The 23,912-nt window shown below is 41.7% G+C and overlaps 1 protein-coding gene across 3 annotated transcripts; it reads left to right on the forward strand.

The window, feature by feature from the left end:
* The first annotated feature begins 1,965 nt into the window (after nucleotides 1–1,965).
* LOC135489206 (uncharacterized) lies at nucleotides 1,966–23,697 on the forward strand. Of its 3 annotated transcripts, none has more exons than XM_064774439.1 (23): nucleotides 1,966–2,126; nucleotides 2,691–2,746; nucleotides 6,629–6,875; nucleotides 7,827–9,316; nucleotides 9,599–9,710; nucleotides 9,821–10,113; nucleotides 10,640–10,741; nucleotides 11,789–11,899; nucleotides 12,127–12,222; nucleotides 13,684–16,399; nucleotides 16,677–16,818; nucleotides 17,028–17,943; nucleotides 18,248–18,386; nucleotides 18,539–18,636; nucleotides 18,905–19,110; nucleotides 19,727–19,837; nucleotides 20,159–20,303; nucleotides 20,591–20,752; nucleotides 20,922–21,208; nucleotides 21,409–21,556; nucleotides 21,923–22,105; nucleotides 22,300–22,457; nucleotides 22,812–23,697. In XM_064774439.1, the coding sequence occupies exons 3-23, from the start codon at nucleotides 6,650–6,652 to the stop codon at nucleotides 23,047–23,049; spliced, it is 8,079 nt and encodes a 2,692-aa protein (XP_064630509.1). In that variant the 5' UTR covers nucleotides 1,966–2,126; nucleotides 2,691–2,746; nucleotides 6,629–6,649; the 3' UTR covers nucleotides 23,050–23,697. The 3 variants fall into 3 exon arrangements, with proteins under 3 accessions (XP_064630509.1, XP_064630511.1, XP_064630510.1); XM_064774441.1 differs by having other exon boundaries at nucleotides 18,251–18,386; XM_064774440.1 differs by lacking the exon at nucleotides 1,966–2,126 and adding an exon at nucleotides 2,493–2,546.
* Nucleotides 23,698–23,912: the final 215 nt, after the last annotated feature.

Raw genomic sequence — 23,912 nt, forward strand, 5'->3', positions numbered from 1 at the left:
AAAAATTGATTGCTCAAGTTTGATACATTTTGAGTATGTGTTACATGTGCTTGAGGCTTTCGGCAGGTCTTGATATTGAGTCACTGATATTGCAGGTAACCCTTTGAACCTATGCCAAAGATTGTGCTAAAAACCAATAGCCAACACTCCTAAATGTAACAGGCCACTTGTAGTTCAATATCTATTCACTGGGTGCCTCTGTTGGTTCTTTGTATGCTTTCATGATTATCATGTACAAATATTTCAGAAGTCACCTTTGAGGTCATGTTTCATTGGCACAACCATGACTATCGTGATTCCTCAGTATTCAGCACTGTTGCTAGTAAGACAAGTATCCACATGTGGCATAATAGTGAGACAATCGTAATCAGTGAGTTGCCTGGGGAAGCCAAAGATCTGTGACACAGACAGTATAAAACCTGCTGTGAACTCACACCTCAAATCTCTACTTGGTCTTATTCTCACTTGGCAGCAACAGGACCAAGGACAGTTTGATTTTCAGGGACATTTAGTGCAGTATTGTCGTCACGATTCTAAAGTTTGTGTTGGTGGTTTTGACGTATGACACATCACAGTCTTAAGATAAAAGGACAATAAGTAGAGAATAAATTGACCAAGTTGACTTATTATCTGACATCAATGTCTAATTAAGACCACAGAGCTGAACTTGACGCATCGAGACAGCAGTAGGCCTTAACTCGTTACATAATTAGTACAAACAACTAATCATGCCCTTTGTAAAAAAACTTTTACATAACTCCAGGGGGATTATTTTAGGGGCTTTCGCTTTATTGGTTTAAAACTAGAACTAATATATTTGTGCTTTACCAATTGACTGGACTGCATAGGCCCTTTGGGACATTTTCACGTTTACTTTTCGTTAGGTTGTGTTTGCCCTTACCGGTGAATTCATTGTGGCTAATGATATAGCAAGTTTTATGAAATGTCGGTGAGCATGTTGTTTTCTTACTCGACTATTGTTGTCTGAGCTCAGGAGCGTCACAGAGTGCTATATCGCTTCCTGTCGGTGAGAAACCCTTGTCTCTGAATCTGATCAAGATTTTTACGATTTGTGAACTGCTACGTTTGAGTACACTTATTTCTGTTAATAACAATATCTGGATATCAAACCCCATTGAATTCTCTTGAAACTTTGTCCTCTATTTTGAGTGATTTCAAGTGGCTGCGACCACTGGATATATTACTAATCCTGTTGTCTTGTTGAGAGACTGACATTGGGGTAAGTCCTTTAGAATTCAGATTGCAATCATGGTAGGGGTGTCTTGGTTCAGGTTCTTGTTCATTTCATGAAATACCGCCTACTCACAACTGTTGTGGTGTTTCTTGCTATATAGAGGTCACTTCCTACTGAAGTGGAGGTGAACGAGTTGATAGAATAGCTAATAGCTAATTGGCTCCCACAATTGACCTACATCTTCTGCATCTGCCACTAAGCAAAGAATGTTCATTCTCATCTAAATAGCAAGAAATATCTTGATGCCAGCAATATCAAAAAGAGCATGTAGTCATTCCACTCACTAACAAACATAGCATGAACAAACTGATGATAATATTTTGTAAATGGAATAGGCCCAGGCCCACCCTTTGCTCTCACAGGCCTTGGGCTATGAAAGTGTCACAAAGCAAGGAATTTTTATTCTTCCATCTTATACAAATGATATTGACAATAGATAGTGTCCATATTTCAATTTTGCTTTGCATGATTGGACGCATTATGGCCGGAACGAGTTTGGTATTTTGTGTGGACTTTCATATTTCTTGCCTTCGGATAGCTGATATTTTGTTCATTTGTGTTTCTTCTTTGGGAGTATAGGTCAGTATATCATTGACACATTGGAATACATTCATGTACCATACTTTTGGACGTTCTTATAATTATTGACACATTTATACTACCGTTAGGATATTTAATCCAATTTTTCTGTGGGAGTGTGAGGTCAGGTCAAATTCGAGGACACATCCTTCATCCTTGATATTGTGTCCATATTCAGTGGACAAGGTGGCAGTCAGTTGACGTGCGCTTTGAGATCACCGCCGATGATGGGTTGGAAGTTTGGATAGAAAGCTGAGTGAAAACTTGCAGTATAAACAAGTAAAGTGTTCAGGTGCGCCTTGAGCTCAAAGGCTTTTTTCTTACTAAAGAACATAACAATCACTGTGAGTGATAAGTTGATTGATCAAACTGATGAGCGATGGGTCATTTACAAGTTTTGTTTGGTTGAAGAGGACAACTTGGTCATGGTGCGACCTCTCTTGATGGTCAGGTGTTAGGGAGTTTACCGATTTTGGATCGCTTGAAGGGGCTGAAGGGTTTACACCTGTTCAGGGAGATTGTAATGTCTTGTCATGAGAGCCTCTAATCAACTGAGAAGACAGCCTAAGTTGTCCGATTTACAGGATCAACATATTATGGGCTCGAGAAATCGATTTAATTTTTTGTTAGTTCTTTGCATACTGATCTACTGTGGTTGTACGTATTATCCATCCTTGAAAGGAGGCGACTTTAGGATTGACGTTCACCACTGGTAAGTCAATATGCAACTTTCTGGTTTTTGTGTGGAATGAAATAGGCACTTTTGGCAGACAAGGCCTGCATATCATTGCTCCATTGAACTGAACTGAATTGCATGAAACTGCTACTAAAACATTGTATTTGTTACACCTTTCAGAACCTCCTGCAGCATACAAAGCCCCGGAATATGAGCTCGTCGGAAATTCAGTCAAAGTAAGTCTGACATCTCATTTTTAGCTCACCTCTTAGCAGAGGTGAGCTTATCCCATACCGTGGCGTCCGTCGTCCGTCGTCGTCGTCGTCGTCGTCGTCGTCGTCGTCGTCGTCGTCGTCGTCGTCGTCGTCGTCGTCGTCGTCGTCGTCGTCGTCGTCGTCCGTCGTCCGTTAGCAGGGCACGTTTCGTAACTGTTAGAGCTATTGAGTTGAAACTTGGTACACATGTACCCTTATGTAATGACACCTTGGAGACCAAGTTTTGGTCCGATTCGTTTCATGGTTTGGCCACCAGGGGGCCAAATGTTAAAAGTGAAAATATGCAATATCTCCCTTAATAGTAGTCGAGAAATTTTGAAAAAAATATGGTAGGTACTTCTAGCAAAGGTGCATCATATATCCTCCGGGTTTTTGATTTGACCTCCTTTTCAAGGTCACAGAGGTCAAATGGTGTAAATTGGCCGTTAGGATGAAACGATGGCACGTTTCTAAACTGCAATGACTATTGATACCAAATTTGGTACACATTTACCCCTTAGTCAGGTGATCTCAGGGACCGAAGTTTGGTCCAATATGATTCACCACTTGACCACCAGGGGGCAAAATCCAAAAACCTTAAAAATGTGATTATTCCTTAACTTCTTGCCAGATTGCCACCAATTTGATATCATGGGTACATCTAACCACCATACAGTATATGTCACACAGGTTTTTAATTTGACCTTCTTGTCAAGGTCACAGAGGTCAAATGGCGTAAATTGGCCGTCAGGCCATAACTATGGCACGTTTCTTAACTGCAATGACTATTGATCACAAATTAAGTACACATGTACCCCTTGGTCAGGTGATCTCAGGTACTGAAGTTTGGTGCGATCTGATTTGCCGTTTGGCCTCCAGGGAGGGGGCCAAATCCTAAATTCTTCAAAATGCCATTATTCCTAGTAATGACTTGCCCGATTGGCACCAATTTTATATCATAGGTATATCTAATTCTAACAACCATTCAATGTGTCAACCGGGTCTTCTTTGATTTGACCTACTTTTCAAGGTCACAGAGGTCGAATGTACTGTAAATTGGCCATTTTGGGGAAATTGTAATTGCTTGGACCCACATCAAACCTAACACTACATGACACAATACCATGCTCTTTATCCATCTTTCCTCCACATGAGGTGAGCACAATGGCCCTGGCCATTTCATTGACAATGTGGGAAATAACTTAAGCCTGGCTCCCTTGTTTGTAAATCTTTTATTCCTATTTGAATGGTCAAAAATAATACAGCCAAAATAATCGGTATATTTATAAACAGGATAAATTTTGTTCCAACGCTGTTATGATTGGCTTGAGAAAACAGCAGTTTGCCCATTATTAGTCTTTAGTTAATATCAGGATGAAATATGGATGCTCAATGTGGTTTGTTCTAAGAATCAGAAATCATGCCAGGCCGACTGCTCTTCTAAAATATTGGTGTTGTCTAGATAGAAGTGTGTTTACCAGAAATCCCTGTCAGATTTTCTTGAGCCCAGACGATATATAATCATCGTCTGTGCATAACAAAACAAAGGACATAAGATTGAATATTTGTGACAAATTGTTATTGTCGCCTACAATCTTAGGCTTCATTCATGCAAGGAGAGAAAGGTTGATCAGCTCTTCACAACAGAGACATTGACACTACTTATGAGGCCTTTATGCTTCACACAGACTTGCAATGTAAATCCTTTATGTATTCACAATTACATGAAAGTTTTGATCTGTATTGTCAAAACTATGCCGATTTTCTGCCGAGGGGTATTTCTGGCATAAAATCAGGGTTTTAAACTTTGGGTGGTAAATTCTTCAAATATGTTTCAATGCTGAACAAGTATGGAGGACATATTGGAGGTGGAAGAAGACGATCAGGTATGGACACATTCATGATCTAACTTCTTAATTTGTCTTTGTTTTATATTTCATGTCCCAATGCAGCTGAGCGCTTGTTGATCTTGGAAAATAATGGGTGCTAGCTCAAATGATTGTCAAAATACCCTAACTGTCAACATTTCTACTGCAATGGGTTTTGGGTTGGGTTTTGTTTTTAAGTGAGAATTTTGTTTTAAACTCAAGAGATCAGTGTCCTTGCATCAGTGGGTATGGCATGTGGGGAGGAGGTGCAATGATGCCACCTCCTGGTTGACACAAATGGGTCAATTTGGTGGCAGAGTGGTTCTTGTAATATGCGGCACCTTGAATGCACACAGAAGAGCCCTTGGGGTCATTTTCAAAGAGGATGGGAATCTCCTCATGCAGTCTCAGAAGTCTGGTATGCCCTTGGCCAGCAGCACCACTTTTGCCGCACGGTGGCAATGGCAAGATGAAAATGGGAGGGAGGAGGGCCAATGCATCAGTCAGTGCCATTACTCATGTGGTGTCAGCGAACCAACCAGTAGGACTAGGCTGCTTCTTTATGGAGACAACAGATGTGCTGATCACCAACAACCGAGTAAAAAAACTTACTGGCAGTCCTACTGAGAGATCAGTCTGGTGTATGTGTCTTGATGGATCAAACTTAAAATGCCCTGAATCAAATCCAGATCAGTTTATTGTCTCTTTTGGCGGTATTTAGTATATTTATTTTTCTCATTTGGAAGTTAAGAGAATTATGGGCGTTGAAAACAAAATAATGCAAAGGGAAAATTGACTTAAAATCTTTAGTCAGAAATCCAAGTTGTGATTGTGAAGACAAGGTGTTGTACCAGAATTCAAAGTCAAAGACTAAAGGTTTATACTGAGGCATTTTTCGCACATTTTAAAACCAAGAGTCTACAAACATTTTATAATCCTTGATTAGGGATTGTCAGAGTTGATAATCTACTCTCATGGAAAATATCCAGGAGTTACGAAGACTTGGTAGAGTTGGCCTATAACTGTTTATTCATGTAGGTCGCATAGGTCTAAGGGTGCCCCAATAAAACGTCTCACTGGTGGTTTATAGCTTGGCAGCAGTATTACTAGGACACCCAGCAAATTTGTGAGATATTTCCTTTGGATAGAATGTGGCTCTTCAGAAAACTGGTGTTGCAATTTGGTCGATGTCTTGCTTAAAATTGCCCGTCTCAAGCTCGTTCAAAAATCAATTGAAGGGGTGGCCCCAACTATCAAGGTCTGCACAACTTACAATATTTCTCAAATTAACTATGCAGGAAAGCCCTTAAATGCCAGGGTTCAAGCTCAAGTCAAGTGAAACCTTCAAGGACAAAATATTGCATTTGACTTCCTAATGACTCCTCACTCTGGACATGTCCCCTACCCCCTGCAGGTCGGTTATAGACTTCAAACAAGAGCCTACACAGCCTTGTGTGTCTTCTTGATAGCCCTCATGTCAGTTTATATAGACTATTGAATTATCCCTTGTCAGCCTTGGGATGAGATGGATCAATTCGACAGAGAGAAAAAAACACTACAAAAGAAGTTTGACTGGTTTAATGTAAAATTCATGTAAATTAAGTGAAAACCTTGAAGTTAAATAGCTCAGATTGGCTACAGGTCCATAATGTAATATTGAGGGTTAGGGTATGCCCTAAGGTCGTTCTTAGGACCTAAACAATGTTGTTTTCATTCAGATTTGATGTATTTTTTGTCTGTTTGTTTTCTTCTCTGTCATTTATCCTAAACTTATTGCCAGTCATTGCAGAAGGTGGTTTTTACTATACCGCTGAGTTTCAGCTTTTAGCCTGGTATTTTTGCGACTAAACCTAAATATCACAGGTCGAATTTCTAGATTTTCAGCTGGTGTGTTGCTTTTCTCATAGCCAAGTCCAGGGAACCCGAAATATCACAAGTGCTTGGGGTGGAATTTATGGCCTAACTAGTTACATTTTCTGTTTCCATCTCTTTTCAGTCCCACCTGTTTACGCTTGGAATGACCGTACTGGATGCGGCCTATTCCAACACAGCAACGTACGGAGACCAGCTGCTGAGCAGCCACCTTAAGAGAGTTCTTGGAGCAGTGACGGAGGATGACCATGATGCAAGGCCAGGGGTTCTCACGATTATTGCAGAGTGTGACCGAGCACTAAAGCGGGTGTCCTCGCAGGAGATATGTCGAGATTTAGCCCGATCTGCTGTTGAAGTTCATTCGGACCAAGGTGGGTAAAACGCTTGAGGGGCCGGTACCGTCACATGGGGTAACTTTGAACAGTACTCAAATTACTTTCCCAGCGAGAATCTACCTTGTTGATTTGTAATTTCCAACAATGGGACTGTCATTATAAGAAACTTTTATCCCATGCAAAAATGTCGGCAAAATTTTTTGATTTAGGTTCACTGCATATGTCACTTTAACCAAAGTTAAAATGATTTTGAGCAAATTTCTTTTGGAAAAACTTGATGTTTTCCACCCATAAACCTCGCCGTGTGGCGCCGATTAGAATGTACGAAATGCTTGAAGTCCTATAAAGTGTTGAGTTCTTCCGATTGATCGAACCAAACATTGATACTCTCTTATAACAGTCATTTACACCACTCTGATAACTATTAAGCAGAACCCAGAGTTGATTGTTTTGGGTTGCACTTACCATACATTTCAAATAATATGACGTCCTTCAGTACTACACATTTTCTGGCAAACTAAGCGTGGAATGAACATATATAAAGTTTGACAGACATAGCCATCCATTCGTACAGGAAAATCCACATCAATACATTCTAAATCCTGGCCAACTTAGGATAAAACAATCTTCAAGGGGCTTAATAATTCATTAAGAAATACCTTTCATAAATCATAAATCTTTCAAAAACAATCAATGGATTGTGTATCAAGTAGGCAATAATGTAGATTATAGTGCGAATGCTAAAGTGTATTAAATACGATCAGCCGGACTGGGGTTGGACATCAGTAGATTTATGATTTTTATGTGCATTTTTTGTGCGTTCATGGATTTGTTACAACCTAGTTCTAATCGGCTTGATTGTTTAGCAAGTATGGAATTGAGAATTGGTCTTCAAGGTTGGATGTTATTCACACAGATGTCTTCTATGTCAGTTTTAACAAAAATTGTATTTGTGAGTTTAGTTTCCGGTGGTTCTGCTAATTTCAGAGGCTGAAGTACCTCTGGACAAGAAGCAGTTGACAACAAGAGAGAAGAAAACGTCTGTACGAGATACCAAGCCAAACAAATACGATAAATATTCCAAAACCGACTTTAACAACGTCTTCAAGCAGCGTTTACGCACTCACATCCAGTCGTTAAGTTCAGTTGGATCGTCGACGGACATTGAAGTCAATGATGCCGACACTTGTTATGCAGTCGAATTCTCACACAAGTCGCGGAAGGATAGTCCTCATGTCCAAGAAGGGGAGAGCCATAAAGAGGTTTGGAAGCGTCCAGTCAACGTCTGCAGTCCTTTGCCAAGCTTTAGTGATTCTCTAGTCGATGAGGTCTGTGAAAGTGACCTTCAAGAATCGCCACAACCACTTCGGGATTCCACGTATTCCCTTTATCGTAACGGTGTTTGTTCTGATATAAGCGGCATTGTTGAGCTGAGTAAACGTGATCAGGTATCAAATCTTAGTGCCGTCAAGAAAAATGACCAAGTTGTGAATTGTGATTGGTTGAAGAGACCAGGAAACGTTAATTCAGAACTTAGGGACCATGATCATAGTGAGATTAAAGATATATGTGACAGCGATGATGATTTGAGTAAAGAAGACGTAGACTCATCAAGCGTAAGTCGCTCTGCGCAGAAATATGTTGGTGACCTTGACCATGAAGAAGAGGACAGACTTAGCGCGTTTGATGGAAGCGAGTTTTCATCTTGTGATGAAGAGGAATTGTTGTTACTAGAAGCATCTTTAGTTTATGACGATTTAGTGAGTGAAGAATCAGATTCTAAAATGGCATCACCGAATCGTAAAGTTTCAAGAGCCTCATCGGCTAAAATGCCTGTGATGGCGAAGTTGCGCGTTCCAGGGCCAGTACGAATGGAAAGAACTGCTCGTATGGAGATTGGAAACTTGCCGCTAAGTGCAGGATCAGTCACTTCACCTTTCTCGCCGACTAATTCTCTTTCCCCTGGGGTGCGAAGTTCTGGGAGTGAGTCTAGCTATGAGGCAGTTGGGGTAGGGCGTGCATCTAGACCCGTACGGCGGACTGAACCTCGGTTAGTCAGAAGCCCAAGTTTGAACGGTGATATCACCTCTCCCCCAAGAATGGGGTCACCAACTCGGGGAAAGTTAATGGAAGTCATGCCAAAACAAGTGTCAAAATTAAGAGACAGATCATCTTTACAAAGAACGAATTCTATGAAAGACACTGTGAATCATTTGCTGAGGAAGTATTCGTTCACAGGAAAGAATCGACCAAATATCGCCAAAACTAGTCTTGCTTTGAAAGAGAGGATGGCGGCTCACCGCCGACAGAAACAGACCGCAGTGCTTGTGGAGGAAGGATCGACAAGGCCGAGGATACGCAGCTCAAGCAGTGGGAGTAGGGAGCGACCATTTCACAGGTCTGCTAGTGACAGCTCCATTAAAAGTAAAGCAAAGACAGCTAGTAATGTTTCTCATTCAAGGCAATCGAGTTTTGAGGTAAGTTGATTTCTCTGGTACTCCTTGTCATTTGGTTGCCAAAAGCAGAATATTTCCATCCCATCCCACAGCGCAAGCCAGTGGGCTAGTCATGATGTTGTTAATAGGAGTTGCATGGAATTGGTAAAACACTTACAAGTGCATTGTTTTCAGTTCTCCTTGCCAGTTTGTCAATGAGAAAGACCTCAAAACCATGTGCTTGACATTTGCTGATGAATCTGTGGTTTAGTGCAGTGTCTTTGCTGGGGCAATATTTGAGTTTTCTACCCTTCCGTATTTCAGGGTCTTAGCATAGGAGTGGTCTTACGTCGTATTGGCTGCGGTCTTCCTGAGAGAGAACTGTGGGCTGTGTGTCGAGAATGTGTCCTGACAGTCCTAGATATTCAGGCTGCACGTAAGTTGAGCTTGTTTTGTCAATTTCAGAGAAAAAGATGACAGCTGGATAAGTGGTACCCGTTAGGCGTAATGTTACTTCTATTTGATGGTGTTCTCTATCTTTTTCAGCATGCATCTCCATGGATACGGTGATAATCCAAGACAGCGGCCACATTTCCTTCATAGCGCTCCCTGATAACTGCGACCTTGACCCAATGTTTTTGGCACCGGAAGCCATATTGGGCGGTGGGCTCAATGAGAAGACTATCGTATTTAGCATAGCGGCGTTGTTATGGTTAGCGGCTGATTATAACCTGAGTGAGAACCAGGAGCCTGATTTCACGGATACATTTGATGACCTGATGATGTCCATGACACACGACGAGCCAGAGATACGGCCAACACTGATAGAAGTTCTGGAGGTGAGGGAAATAGTTTTCACTCAAAAGTCTTTCATTCAAAGTGATATCAGATATATCAAGCATCTGTATGTCAGAATAACATTTTCCTCAAAATGATCGGATCCTTGGCACTTTCCTACCTCATAGTTTCATAACATTGAAGGTATAACATAGGGTTTTAAGTTCCGATCATGAAGAGGAAGGCTTGAGGTGGATTAGGCTTTAGTCTTTCTTCTTATCAGCCTAATCCAATTTTTTTCTGCATTGACTTGAGCGATTAGCTAGAGGATAGAAAGCTTTGCTCATTTATCCATGCTAATTTACCCAGTGACTCCCTGGGGAGTAAAAGCTATCCTGTAATATCCTGGGCCCCATTTGATGTTGAACTGTGACCTGTATTGTGGAATGGTTCAAGTCTGTGGGGTGTCACAGAAAAAAACAAGAGTTGTAGTTTAATTGGAGGATGTGCTATAACCTTAAGGCCTTGGTATGATCAAGGTGAATTGCGTCAAAGCAAAACCTCGTGACCAAATTTTTTCTGCTTCAGAAATGTGATGCGGCTGAGAATGAACGTCGTGAGCCGTCCCATCAACTCTGCAGGATTCTCCTCCGGGATGCTCACAATGCCAAAAACTATGGGAGAAGTAATGTGAGTTGTTTTATGCCTGATCATATTTTTCATTATCCTTCCTCATAAAATATCACGTCAGATTCTAATGATGGCCCATATTTTTAATGACATTTAGAATAGGTTGAATATAACGCATCTTTAAGCTCTTAAAACTTTCAATTGGTTGGTTTTTCTAGGTGTATTGTGTTCAGTGACAAGTGTTCATATATTCACCATTGTGGTGACCCATTAAGAAAGCTTAGAACTATGTTTTCTTTCTTGAGTTGTGATCATCTTTCCTTTAGGCTATAAATTGATCTTTAATCCAGCCTTATGTATGTTTCCTTCTTTCTGAATACACCTATAAATATTGACCCTTTTGACAAGTTGAATGAGTTCAAAGAAAAGAAAAAACCCCTGTAGCGTGTAGGTATGTTTTCATTGTTAAACCCCACTCTATGGGCATTCAGAGATCTAATACTCCCATTGTCCGGCACATATCTGAACCATGGTTGAAATACTTAAGAAATGAATAACGTTTTATACCGGTGCATAACTGGCACTGATCACAATATACCATTTATCCATGACGGCTGATCATCATTCTGTACAGTTCCTGTTGAGTGATATATTAGGTTCAGGTAGGGTCAAAGATGTCTGTTTTATTCGTAATTTGTCGATATTAACTTCACAGTAGTTTAATAATCTGATAATCCTTCCTATTGAGATCATTGAGATAGTCTTGTTTTGGCAGATGTCCAGGCAGGATTTCATTCCGACATATCGTAGGACCAACATGGTCATGTCATGATAACATTGGTCAGCTTTACAAAGGCCTATCCATGCTAACTGTCAGTACAGAGTGTATTGGGTCCACACACCCCCAGCACTTTTACTTGTTTTAATACTCATAGCTTTTAAATTGTTTGGTGGGTCAGTGAATTGGTTTACCAGTTGCCAGTCTCAAGGTGTCCGGCCAAGTAAATATAATTGCTGGAAGCTGTTTTTGGCTTCTTCCAACCTCCTCTGAAACGTTGGCTTTTGTCATTGTCTGTCTAAAGAATCACTTTTGTTGTATGTTTTCAGTCGTTGGTGCAGGAGTTCATGCATGAGGAAGTTGAGCAGAAGAAGGAAATATCTCGTGCTGAACTGTTGGAGGACATCAAACTTGTAGCCACTAACAAAACTTTGAAACCGGTGAGTAAATTAGGAGGGGTGAATATGACATTAGTCTTGTGTTGCAGCCTGGATTTGTGGAGAAGGCTGGAAAATATATCTTCCTCACTTAGGACAGTTATGACGGCAGGCTGTCTATGCACGCCAGAGCAATTTGGCGGATGGATTTTATGCTCCATACCTAAGCTTATGTTGAGAATCTTATTATTCTGTCACATCCTTGTTTCATGTTTTGAAATTGTTTTTAGGTCGGGGAAAGGAAGCTTGCTGAGAAGCCAAAAGTTGAAAATCTTCACGATCAGTTGATGTCAGGCATCAAGAATGAATATTCAAGGCTTAAACCGGTGAGTTGGGGTTACTTAGGCATTCTGGGTCAATCGGATTGATACTTCTAGGACCTGAACCTCTTAGATGGTAAATGTGATGAAGAAGAGCACATTGTCCGCCAGTACCAGGGCAGGGCACAATCCTGGTGAAAATTATACCAATCCTGCTCATGCATTGGGTGCAGCCATCTATTCTTGTCAGGTTCAATTTGGAGAAGATGTCTTGGCTGGTGTTTTACACTTACTCAAATCCTAGTTTAACCTGAATGTTGTATTCTAATTTTATTTATTCATGCATTTCTTTTGTTTCTTTCATCTTTAGACAAACGTAAGTTATTTTGGTTGAACTTTTGTCTGGTTTATCTCAATGATGTGTGGTGCTTGGCCCTATCCCTGCATGGCTTGAAATCAACAAACTCAAACTTGGTTCTTGTCCTTGTCCGTGTATGGCTTGGCCTCAACAAACAGAAACTTGATGCTTGTCCCTGTCCATGCATGGCTTGATCTCAAACTTTTGAGTTTCAGTGATAACAGTTTTTAAAAAACCTCCTTGCTTTGAAAATCTATCACACCTGTATAGTCTATTGAATCAAATATTTATCAAAAGAAAAAATAAATCCACTAAAAAATGTGGTGATGTTTGCTCTGTTCTCATCATATATCATGTTTGTTTATGTTTCTGGTTGGTTACCGCCAGGCATTTGGTAAATCCTGGTAAATCCTCTCTCTAAACATTTGCTCGGGTCTCTGCCTCCAGGCTAGAATTCCTGACCTGTTATCATGAGAATATTTATATTGGGAATGGGGTAGGAAATATACACCTTTCCAGAAATGGGGCGCTGAGTGTCCGAAATAGTGATGTCATAAGGGGAAACTAGGCCTTATGGTGGAGGCACAAAGGAGATAGTCATGGTTGACCAACACACTTGAATGCCTTTAATGACGGACAAGGGGGAAAAAGTTAGTTCCAATGCAAGCCACCAATTTCGGGAAGCATGTATAAGTGTGTGCTTTAGTGCCTGTGCAGACAAAATCTTTTTGCAAAAATATGGCAACAAAGCTGCAATTGGTATGCTTAACGTGAAGTTGCTGATCATGTCCACGTATGTAAAACTACCCGGCCTACCGTCGAATTCCTTGTCAGTCTATACTGTTACTAATCATTTTGCACACTGTTGACCAAAGCCTGCATTCCTCACATACCCAGATGAAATCCCTCTGCTTTTAGTTCCTGGTTCCTCATCCTTCTGATATCAAGAGTCCAGTGGAGAGTTGCGTGCAAAGTGTTGCTAATGTGTCATTGATATTCTCAAGGAAATAGGAATCAATGTGAGATTGTTTGTAAGTCTTTGGACTGGTAAAGTATTGTCGATAGAAGTCGGCCATAGACCTGATAGTGCTCACTGGATCCATTCATCACGGTACGATTTTGCTCCTCATGCAACGTTTCCTAATGAAAGCTTTCACTTGTCATTACAGCGTACCAAACCGGTGGAGATGAGCGTGAGAGAAATCTACAAGAGCAACCCGAATCTGATGCGTGGGCTGAAACGTGTGACTGTCAAAGCAAATGATCCAAACAAACCACAACAGTTAGCAGACGTGCTCTTGTCTCCTGGCCAATCGTCTTCGGATAGTCTCCTATCGCCCAGCAAGATTCGAGCGGATTTACGTGCAGCATTACAGTTGCTTGATAAGAAATCACTGACAGAAAAACAAGCATTGATTGTTGCCCAGTCCAGAGAAGAGACTGTTGAAGTTGAGGTGCCTCCATTAGAACTTTGTGCATCTGCTTCTGAGTGTCATTCAGGGAATTCCGCAGCCAATGTTAGTGCTATAAGTAATGTGATTGATTCTCTTGAGACTGATCTGCCAGAAACTGATTTAGACTCACTTGTTGTGAATCCGTCTGACACCATGACGACTTTGCCAAATGTAAACAGAGAGTCGTCTGTTCAACTGAAAGTGTCATCAGTTGATGTGAAACCTACGTCTTCTCCGCCGGAGTCGAGAATTCCCAAGCCAAAAGTATTCACGCGCAGGAATAGTGACAGTGACGTGAATTGTGAGCTTTTTAGTGATAAAACAAAGAAATCAGAGTGCCAGCGGCCTTCGATTGTCAAGCCTAAACCTGTTGTATCTTTAAAACCAATGCAAAAATCTGAAGAAAACTTACAGGATAAGAGTCAAATGTCATATGAAATAATGAACTTCTCTGGAGAAACAATCGATTTTCAAAGTGAACCTAGCCTTCCGAAAGCATCAGATTTGTCGGCGAGTTCTAACTCTGGTTTCACAGTAGTGTCTCCCTCTAGTGGTGCCCATACGAATTCAGGATTCTCTGTTGTGTCGCCACAGGGTGGATTCGTTAGTAGTTCTAATTCAGGATTTTCAATCGTTTCCCCTCAGGCCGGTGCACATCCCAATTCAGGGGTTACTGTGTCTCCACAAGGTGGACTTGCAGCAAACTCAAACTCAGGATTTTCTGCCGTGTCTAAATCAAAGAACAGAAACGTGAATGCACCTGTGCCAAATAAACGCTCTGTGCCCGCTGGTTCGATAGGAACCCAGGTGAATAATGATTCGAAAGGCAAGGGGAAGGTTCCGAAAGCCTTTATATCTTCTGCAACACACTTTACTCCCATTGTCCTTGCGGCAGAGTCTGATTTTTTCAAACAAAAGGAAGCAGCAAAGCAGAGTTCCTCCACAAAGAAGGAGCCAGAGAAACTATCCGGACATTATAAAAAGAACGACAATGCTACAAAAGATAGGAATAAACTTGTCGCTGAAAAGTTGAAAGAGCTGAAGAAGCAGCTCTCTAAGAACCAACCACCGGCGCACATGGTGGATGACCTTGAAAATGAGTCGTCGTTTGAAACTGGCCCTTCAGGGTCAAGGTCACATCCAAATTCTCGTGTGACTTCGCCAATGGAGGTCAAAAAGTGTCTGTCACCTCCAGAGACAGAGTTGCGTGCTGCAGCTACCCGAGAAGTGCCTGTTCCAGCAGTGAGGCGTGCACCTAAAGAAAAGAGTCAACAGAAAGAGACTGTCAAGCCAAAAGTGATTTCCCCTTGTGATAAAGCAGAGGACAAACAAAAACCTTGTCAGAATGCATCGGGTGAAACTACTGCATTCCCACGGCAATCGGACATTGATTTTACTACAGTGGCTCACTTACAGGATCCCAAAACTGGCATCGTTTATGCAATGATTCCGGTCACTAAACCAGTATCGCCACAGCCGGAGAAACAACTGCCTTCAGGAACGAAATCAGGCCGAGAGGTTCAGTCTAGTAAAGATCACCACAAGCGCCACACCTCTACCAGTTCGGATGAGGAAGAGAGCCCACGACACCAACCAAGGCGAAGACGGCCGGAGAGGAGACGGGTTGCAAAAACTGACAGTAAAGAAAAACACCAACAGAAGACCATGGATACAAAACCTGAGGTGAAGAGACGAAGCCGTAGCACTTGTAAGGATTCGGCACCATTAGCTGCTTCAGAGGAACCTAACAGACACGTCACCAGGGGGCGTCATTCATTCAAATCTGACTCTAGCAGGTCGAGGATTCCATTACCACGGGAACGTGCAAAGAGTCAAGAAAGACTGACAGACATTGGCCGTCAACGAGGTGAACGGTCCCAGTATCCGCCTGTGTCGGGGAAAACGCGGCCAGAATTCAAACGTTCGGTGTCGGAAAAGGATTTGAATTCTTTGCGCGTGTATGGAGACATTGATATCGGTACACCTGTTGGTGCAAGCACAGACTTTGATAATACTGAAATCACGTTTTCTGCCATTGATACGCCAAAAGGAAAACCGCCAAAAAACGGGGTAGATCCTCCGGAACAGGTAGTTCCGGCTTTGAATTCAAGTTTTGAAGATCACGAGGCGCAGTTTGAGTTGGAGGAAGTGGAGATTGTGCCACAGCAGGAAGAAATTGTCCATGGTGCTATGGCTGCTATATCGCCAATTATGCCTCCATCTCCCTCGCCACCATTATCTAAAGACAGCGGAGTTAGTGGGCTTATACTGAAGTCAAATGGAGGCGCTGCGTACCCTTCGCTGATGGATCGACTATTGAACAGCGATGCCATGCGACGACACGAGGTCCTCCGAAAAGTCGTCTTGCTCATCCGGGAGGAGTTTGCCTTTGACGGCTACATGGAGAATGGCGTGGAGGATTTGGCAATGGGTAAGAAGACCTCGGTTGTTGATCACCCTGCTTTTATGATAACTTGTTAGTGTATGACTTGTTGTGTTCACAAAGCACGAAAACTGCAGTTGGCTGAATCATGCAATATGAGAAAGAATGTAGTCACTGAAGTCAATGTATAGCAAACTTCTATCTCGAACATAACTGGACATATGAGATGTTGATTTGTCAATCTGTCCTCTGGGTCATCATTTGATAGCTGACTTGGTTCAGTTCTTTACTATGATTTTCTCACCAAGAGATGTTCCGTTTTCAGCTGAGTGGTTGATGAGTTTATCCAACGTATCCTGGGAGACATTCTGCCGTGCTGTGTCTGAGAAATATTGTGATTTCTACTGGTCGGAGGAGTTACTGTATAGTCTCTATGATGGTATCAATGGGAAATCTCCCTTTTCCAGGTAGGTTTAAGTGATCTGTCTTGAGAATAACATACTTACACTCTCACTTGCTGGTACCAGCTTTTTCACTTGCGCATGCATCGAAAAACATCAGTGCCACATAGCAGCAGGCACAGTTTTGCTGGCACCCTATTTGGTAGGAAGTCGTAAGCATAAATATAAATTTTGTCCTTCTGTGTTTCATTGACTGATTCTCCTCTTGTCTTCAGGCTAAATACCAACAATGCGGCCGCACCGTCGCATATTGGACAAAATTACAGGGTGCAACGTATGGAAGAGCAACACTCATCACAAGACTCCGGGCCCTCAAATGATGCAGCGAGCAGAGCGATTCCTTCCAACACACTAAGCCAGAAATCAGTTTATACAAAAAATAAAAATCGGCGATTCATATCGGATACGTCTGATTCTACGGATACGGAAATCTTGCGTACACGAAAACGGAGGGCGAGGAGAAAGAACAACTTGGATAAGAATAAGAGTTTGTCAGCAGGGAATCTGTTAGATGTTGGTGTGGATACTGTGTGCAGTAGACCTTTACGTTCGATGAGTCAAGAGGATTTACTAGATCATGGCCCTAAAAGGAAAAGTAAATTGACTCCTAGTCGGTTAAAAAAGGCTACAAGTCAAGACGAATTAAGTATGCCTAGGCGTAAAGAACCGTCAAATGTCGTGATGGACTCAACAGATTATTTTGTGCCTACGAACGTGATTATGCCAGATTCTGTTTCCGATAGCACAGAACCTACACCAACTCTGCCCCGTTTTAGAATGAAAATGACCGAAAGTGAAACTGATAGCACAGCCACTAGTCAGGAAGTAAGCAATTTCAAAGTGCCACGTCCAATCGGTCAGGCACCAATTTTACGCCGTGAAAGCTCGCACGAGTGGAGGAAGCCGGTGCGACGACACAGACCGAGTCGGGATGATAGCATGTCGTCACAAAGTAGTACTGGTGGTGCTCCCCTGAGGCCGCCCTCTGCTGCTCTTACTGTATCTAGTCAGGGCTCCAACCCGATACCAGGGAGTGATGTCCCCAGGCTTAACAAGACCAGCTTGATGTGTTATGCCACTGAGATGCAGGGCCAGGTCCATCCTGACATCAAGTCAATGGAAGACCAACTGGTAAGTCCAAGTTTGCTAGCAGAATCAACAACTGCATCTCAATACCTCTTGTACTCCATAGCAGGGCCATTCCCCTCTATAAGGGAAAATTCTTAAAGGATGATGGGTAAAAAGGTTCATGGCTCTGAGAACCTTTCCCTGAAACCATGACAAAGACATGGAAGAAAATGAATATTCTCTCTTCTGGCTTGCTAATCATGAGTGTAGAGGTATGTGTCAATACATCCCATTAGAATGGGTGGCCACTATCAGGTTGGGATAATACAAACTTTAAATACCACCTTTATATATTTTTCCTTTTCAGCAGCTGCACCGTGCTCGAGGAGCTGTCGAGGCCAAGATAGCGGAGATCGACCAGCAGATGATGCTGGAGAACAAAATGAGGCAGAAATCGCAGAAGTTTCATCGGAAGATGATGGAGAGTGGAAAATCATCAAAAGGAGGTGAGAATGAATACTTACTTAGAGATCCAACATGTTCAGATTTAAAAAGGTGAACTAATGTTATAAGATGCCTTTTAGGCCCTGAGGTTCCTACCCATTTGTCTGTACTTGCTGCGATTCCTTATTTGAAAAATTGCATGTTTTGATTGCAGGTGTGGATCAAAGAAACATATTGAATAAGGTGTCAAAGGAAATCACAGAGATGACCAGCAAGTTAGTCTTCCTTGAACTTGCTCGGCGCCATCTTGAGGTAAGTGCCGGTATCTTTAGAAAGGACGTTGATTCTGTCGCAGGATGTCACTTTTCTGGGAGCTGGGTTGGAGAATAAGAGAGGGGACAGCTTATTTGATTGAGCTAAAACGTGTTGGTGCCTGTCAACATCAGACAATAGCTTATACTTGCACTCTTGAATGGAATTTCATTACTTTTCTTTTGAGAGATTCCATGCATGAACAGACTTCAAAAGTACCCTCTTACTTAATTGATTTCATGATAACTTTTATCCTAACTGTTTTCAGATGCTGTATGCTGAGCAATGGGGTATCGACTACAGCCTCATGTCTTCCCTTGTCACTGCCACGCTTCGAACATCCCTCGACCTCATGCCAAAATCCTGGATTGACTTAATTCAATACCAGAGTCAGAAAGGTCAAGACGGTTATGTAGAGCATCAGGTTTTGCATGCGGGGACACCTACAGGATTGACAGTCTACTTGTTTGCCAAGTAAGTCAACGTTGCTTCTTAACTTTGATAGTAGTTCTTGACTGCTGGTCCTCATGAAACCAATACACGTTGGGTTAGAAAGTGACTTTTCAAGGACATTGGCCATTGATTTTTATGGGTTTTTCAGCAAGAATAGTTTAAATTCTGACCCCTTGAACAACCCATCCTTCAGATTCACAGGTATTCTCCATTCGCAAGTTTTGCAGTCCTGACGTTGTTCTTCATTTCTTCATCAAACTTTGCCTTACTCTGTGCTTCTTCTTTCCCTGCTCACTTCGAATTTAAAAGGGTATTTTACCCTGATGAAATAAACAGGTAACATATGAGTGAAGTGATTGGTTTGCATTCATTTACATTTACATTTCTGAATTTAGTTTACCCGTATGAAATATTTGTAATTTGATTTGAGGTGTCTGCACATATTGCATGAAAATTGAATAGAAACAGCACATGGCCACTGATGTTGAACATTCACCATTATGCTGCCGAAAAAGTAAATGTTGCCATCTGCCTACAGATATGTATTTCAATACGCCAGATTGAGATTACAAGCAATCTTCCCTCTCAACCCCAGCTTCTTAAACTTGTAAATGACTTGTTATATTCTTCTTTAAAGGGAGAGTTTATCAGGAGGTTTTATCCACGAGTTCTTCTACTGTTATCGATACTTCACTACTGCTCGAGAAGTGCTTAACTTCATCATTGACAGATACACGATAGCAGTCAGGTAAGATTTAAAATACTTTCCCGGGTTGACAAATGACCCCCCAAAGATACCTGAAATACATCCTCAAAAGTGACAGTCATTAATTAAGTGGCTTTCTGGTGAAATAGGTGACCTGCTCTGGGCACTTACTCCGACTGTCCATCATTAAGGTGTATTTGTCAAACCATTTATAAGTCTTAAATGCCTTAAACTTTGGAATAATCAACAATGTCTCTCAGCTGCTAAGCAGACTTTTTGTAGCAAATGGATTTGATCAACATGTCTTCCTCTGGATTTCCAAGCCCACAACTTGAATACAACACATTTGTTTTTACTAAACAGTGACCCTCAACAGACAGACAACCATCAGCGAATCCAGCGCCGTGGGTTAGATCTCCTACAGTACTGGGTGGAGGGATTCTACAGCCTTGACTTCAAGTCCAATCAGGATCTGATCAAAATCCTGGATGATTTTGTGGAGGATAAGGTGAGTTTCAGGCAATGTCAGCATCTGTGTTGTGGTTGTAGATGCCTTTTTTAGGCAGTGCAAAAGATTGGGACACCATAGTCTTTTATATCATATTAGACTGATCTGTAATTGGACTCCATGGCTGTATGTGCTGTATGTGCATCTAGGTTTTGCTCAATCAGGGCCAGCAAATGTCATCATATTTCTGAATTGGCCACCCATTGCCACATTGTGTGTAAACCTGACATGGTTTGCAGTATTCTCTGATGGAATGCTTGTAAGCTTGTATTCCTGTTTCACTCCAGATGGTCAAAACCGAGAAGAGCACAGAATCTTTCTTGCATCTTTTGGAGGAATGTCGTGATGATCGCCATGAAGATTTCAGCAAAGCATTCGCTTCGAGGGTACAAGATGGTATGAATAATGACGCTGAACAGGCTTCTACAGAACCACAGCCAAATAAAAAGGTAAATGTCAAGTAATGTAAAGTTAGAATTCTGAGATGCTGACAATTGTTTGATCTTTAAATTTATCAGAAGTGTCTTCTTCAGCATTCAGTATGAGAAGTTATAACACAAATACTTGACTGTCCCAGATTCCTCAGACTTTTATTAACTATATTCCTGTCTCTTTTAGTGGAAGCAAGTATTTGGCAAAGGCAAGAACCAGAAAAACAAAGTGATACTGTACTCCTCCAAGCAGAAGGTCCCGGATGGCGATGCAAACCTGCCTAACTTCTCGCGGCCAGGAGACTCTTTCTCGCTGACAGATTTCTCCTCACAGAGGCTAGCAGAGCAGTTGACCCTGATTGAACAGGCGTTATTTAGGGAGACACACCCGGTAATGTTCCTCAACTCAAAGGCTGTTGGAATTGGGGTTGCGTCACTCAGCAGTACAGGCATGAGGAAGTCCTCCTCAGCAGGGTAAGTCTTTGGATTTGTCGGCACAAAAAATGCTATTTCTTCAACTCCTCTAATAGCCTTTCACCCATGTGATGGATTCAAAAAAGAAGTTTGTCTTCGACACTGTGTCTTCAATAATAAGTTATAAAAATCTCATGTAAGGGGCCACATTTTAGCCTCACTAGTTAATGTTTACTCAAGGTGATTCTAACTTTTTTTAGACGCGTGAAGGTTTGGGACGGTCCGATAGAGAAGTCACTGTTTGTTGGGAACGAGAGTCTACGAAATTGCATTCAGAAGATGATTGAACACGGTCACCGATTGACACACTGGGTGGCTGCGGAGATCCTCTGCTGCAGCTCAGCCAAGGTAAGCATCCTTCATTTTGTTGAAGCACACGTCTGGCCTACTGGATATCGATTAACCCTTTTAGGATTGGAGCAGCTATGTTAGAAAATGTATAATTTGCTCCAAAATGAAATCAATCAAGATATGCACAGCATGACCAAGAAGTGCTTTCTCATCAGCTTCCAAACAAGTGGTCGTTTCAACTTTGATAACAGACAACTTTCAGTGCAGAAGTTCTGTGTCTAGATGGGAGTTTTTCTGTGGACATGAAAAGGGATGAAACCCATGTGGTCTTAAAGTTCTCCTGCCCAAAGTTGGAATCGATGGTGTAAATGTGAGTTGAAAGACCACATCATTTGTGTAAAGCTGTCACTGAATTCATTTCAGGTTCAGCTAAATATCTTGACCAAATTCATCTACACTGCCAAAATGTGCCTGGATATGAGAAATTATGCGACGGCGATATCGATCATCGATGCGTTGGAGAACTATATTGTGAGACAACTACCAGTCTGGAAGACGCTACCTTCCAAGTCTGTCAGTATCATGGAAGACCTGACCCAAGTCAAGGTAAATACATTGTGTGTTGTTTTTATGACTCAGTGGCAGTGTGGTTGCAAAGCTTTAGAATTGGCTAGGTTGATCTAGCCTCGAGAAAACAGAGCCATATCCAGACAAGCACCCAAACTGAGAATGAGGAATTCAAGGCATCTGGAACCCTCATTCGGGACCACTCAAGACCATGATTTATTTGTTTCTTGCAGGCTTATCTGAAGAAAGACAACATGTGTCTCGTACAAAGTCCAGAGGCTAAACTTGGTCCAACTATTCCATCTGTCCTGTTATTCCTGCTGCATGTTCAGCAGTTAGAGATTGGTGGATTCACTCTCGCTAATGGCATGTTCAAGTGGACAAAAATGAGGTAGGACAAAAAGACAGTAGATCCCCTTTATATAGGACACCCTTCAAACTGACACATGCTGACCCTTGTAGAGAGGTGTCCTTATTTCAGAGGATTGATTGTATAGAGTAATTTTGGAACCAAAATTGGTGTGGTTGAGTGAAATATGGTTACAGCACGGTGACAGGAAAATTCGTCCCCGGTAATTCGTCCCCGGATAATTCGTCCCCGCAAATTCGTCCCCGGATAATTCGTCCCCAAGGAAAATTTTCCGGGGACGAATTTTCCTAGAGCCTTACATCACACATGGTCTATAAATACTGCACAACAGACTTTGGTCTACAAACAACTGACTATCATGTCTTAACTCTTCAGGTCCATTGCCCGTGTCATAGATCAGCTGCGGATCTTTAAGGACTATTATTACGAATTCGAATCATCACCGGACCTCGAGGACACCATCCAACAGCGCATACAAGACTACAGGGAATGTGACCTTCATACGTTGGCTTCACAACATGAAATTAATGTGACCAAACTACCATCGAGTGGCAAGTTGCCGGATGCATTTAGGAGTTTGAAGAAAAAATTCCAGGGGAAGAGTGACTTTTAGATTATTTTGTGGCTTGATTCCCGACTGAGAGTAGATTGTTGGATCGGTGAGATAAGTCTTCACATATAAGTTGTGAGGGTGTATATAAGTCCTGTAGTGTGTCATAAGCTCAACTAATTTTGCTGATTGTGTGCAATTGTGAGTCAACCATGCAATGTCCTGCAGGCCTGTTAGTATCCAATACTTTTCTGGCGGTAGACGGAGCAACATGTTACCAAGATCATCAGAGCATGATAGATAATGGTCATGAACAATATTACTTTGCCAGCTGTGCAATTGTGATGAGGAGTTGGAATTATAAAAGCTGAGACCATGAGCTGTGGATCGGTGCATGGTACTCAGGTGTTAGGGGTTGATTTTCTTTTTTGATATGTCCTAAGTAATAATGACTCTGACAATATTTGTAACCCATTGAATTTGATATTCCATGTGTTGGAGTTAGTAAGTGGGAATAGTGAGCAGATGCAAACATCTGTCCTCATTTATTGACAAGTGTGACTGAAGCACTTATGTTTGTACATTTTATGAATATAATTTTGCTGTTGAATTTGTGCATGGTCCATTCAACACCGTCCATAGTAACTTTGCTATATCAATAATATTTATTTTGATTTTTTTGTAATATGTATTTATAGCACCATGGTTTTTCATGAGAATAAAAAATGGAAATTGACATTCTTGCTCTTTCTTGGTATGGTTGAATGGGGAATGTGGGCATGTTCATCAGGTGCTGCATGCAAAGACTGAGGCTTGGATCCTTGGTAAACACTGCTGCAAGAGGCACTCAAAGGACAACACTTCCATGATAGACCACCTCTCCCCTAAGGTGTCCATTGATAATCTAATGAAGCAAGGTGGAACAG

This window comes from Lineus longissimus, chromosome 6 (genome assembly GCF_910592395.1).
Source record: "Lineus longissimus chromosome 6, tnLinLong1.2, whole genome shotgun sequence".
Classification (NCBI taxonomy): domain Eukaryota; kingdom Metazoa; phylum Nemertea; class Pilidiophora; order Heteronemertea; family Lineidae; genus Lineus; species Lineus longissimus.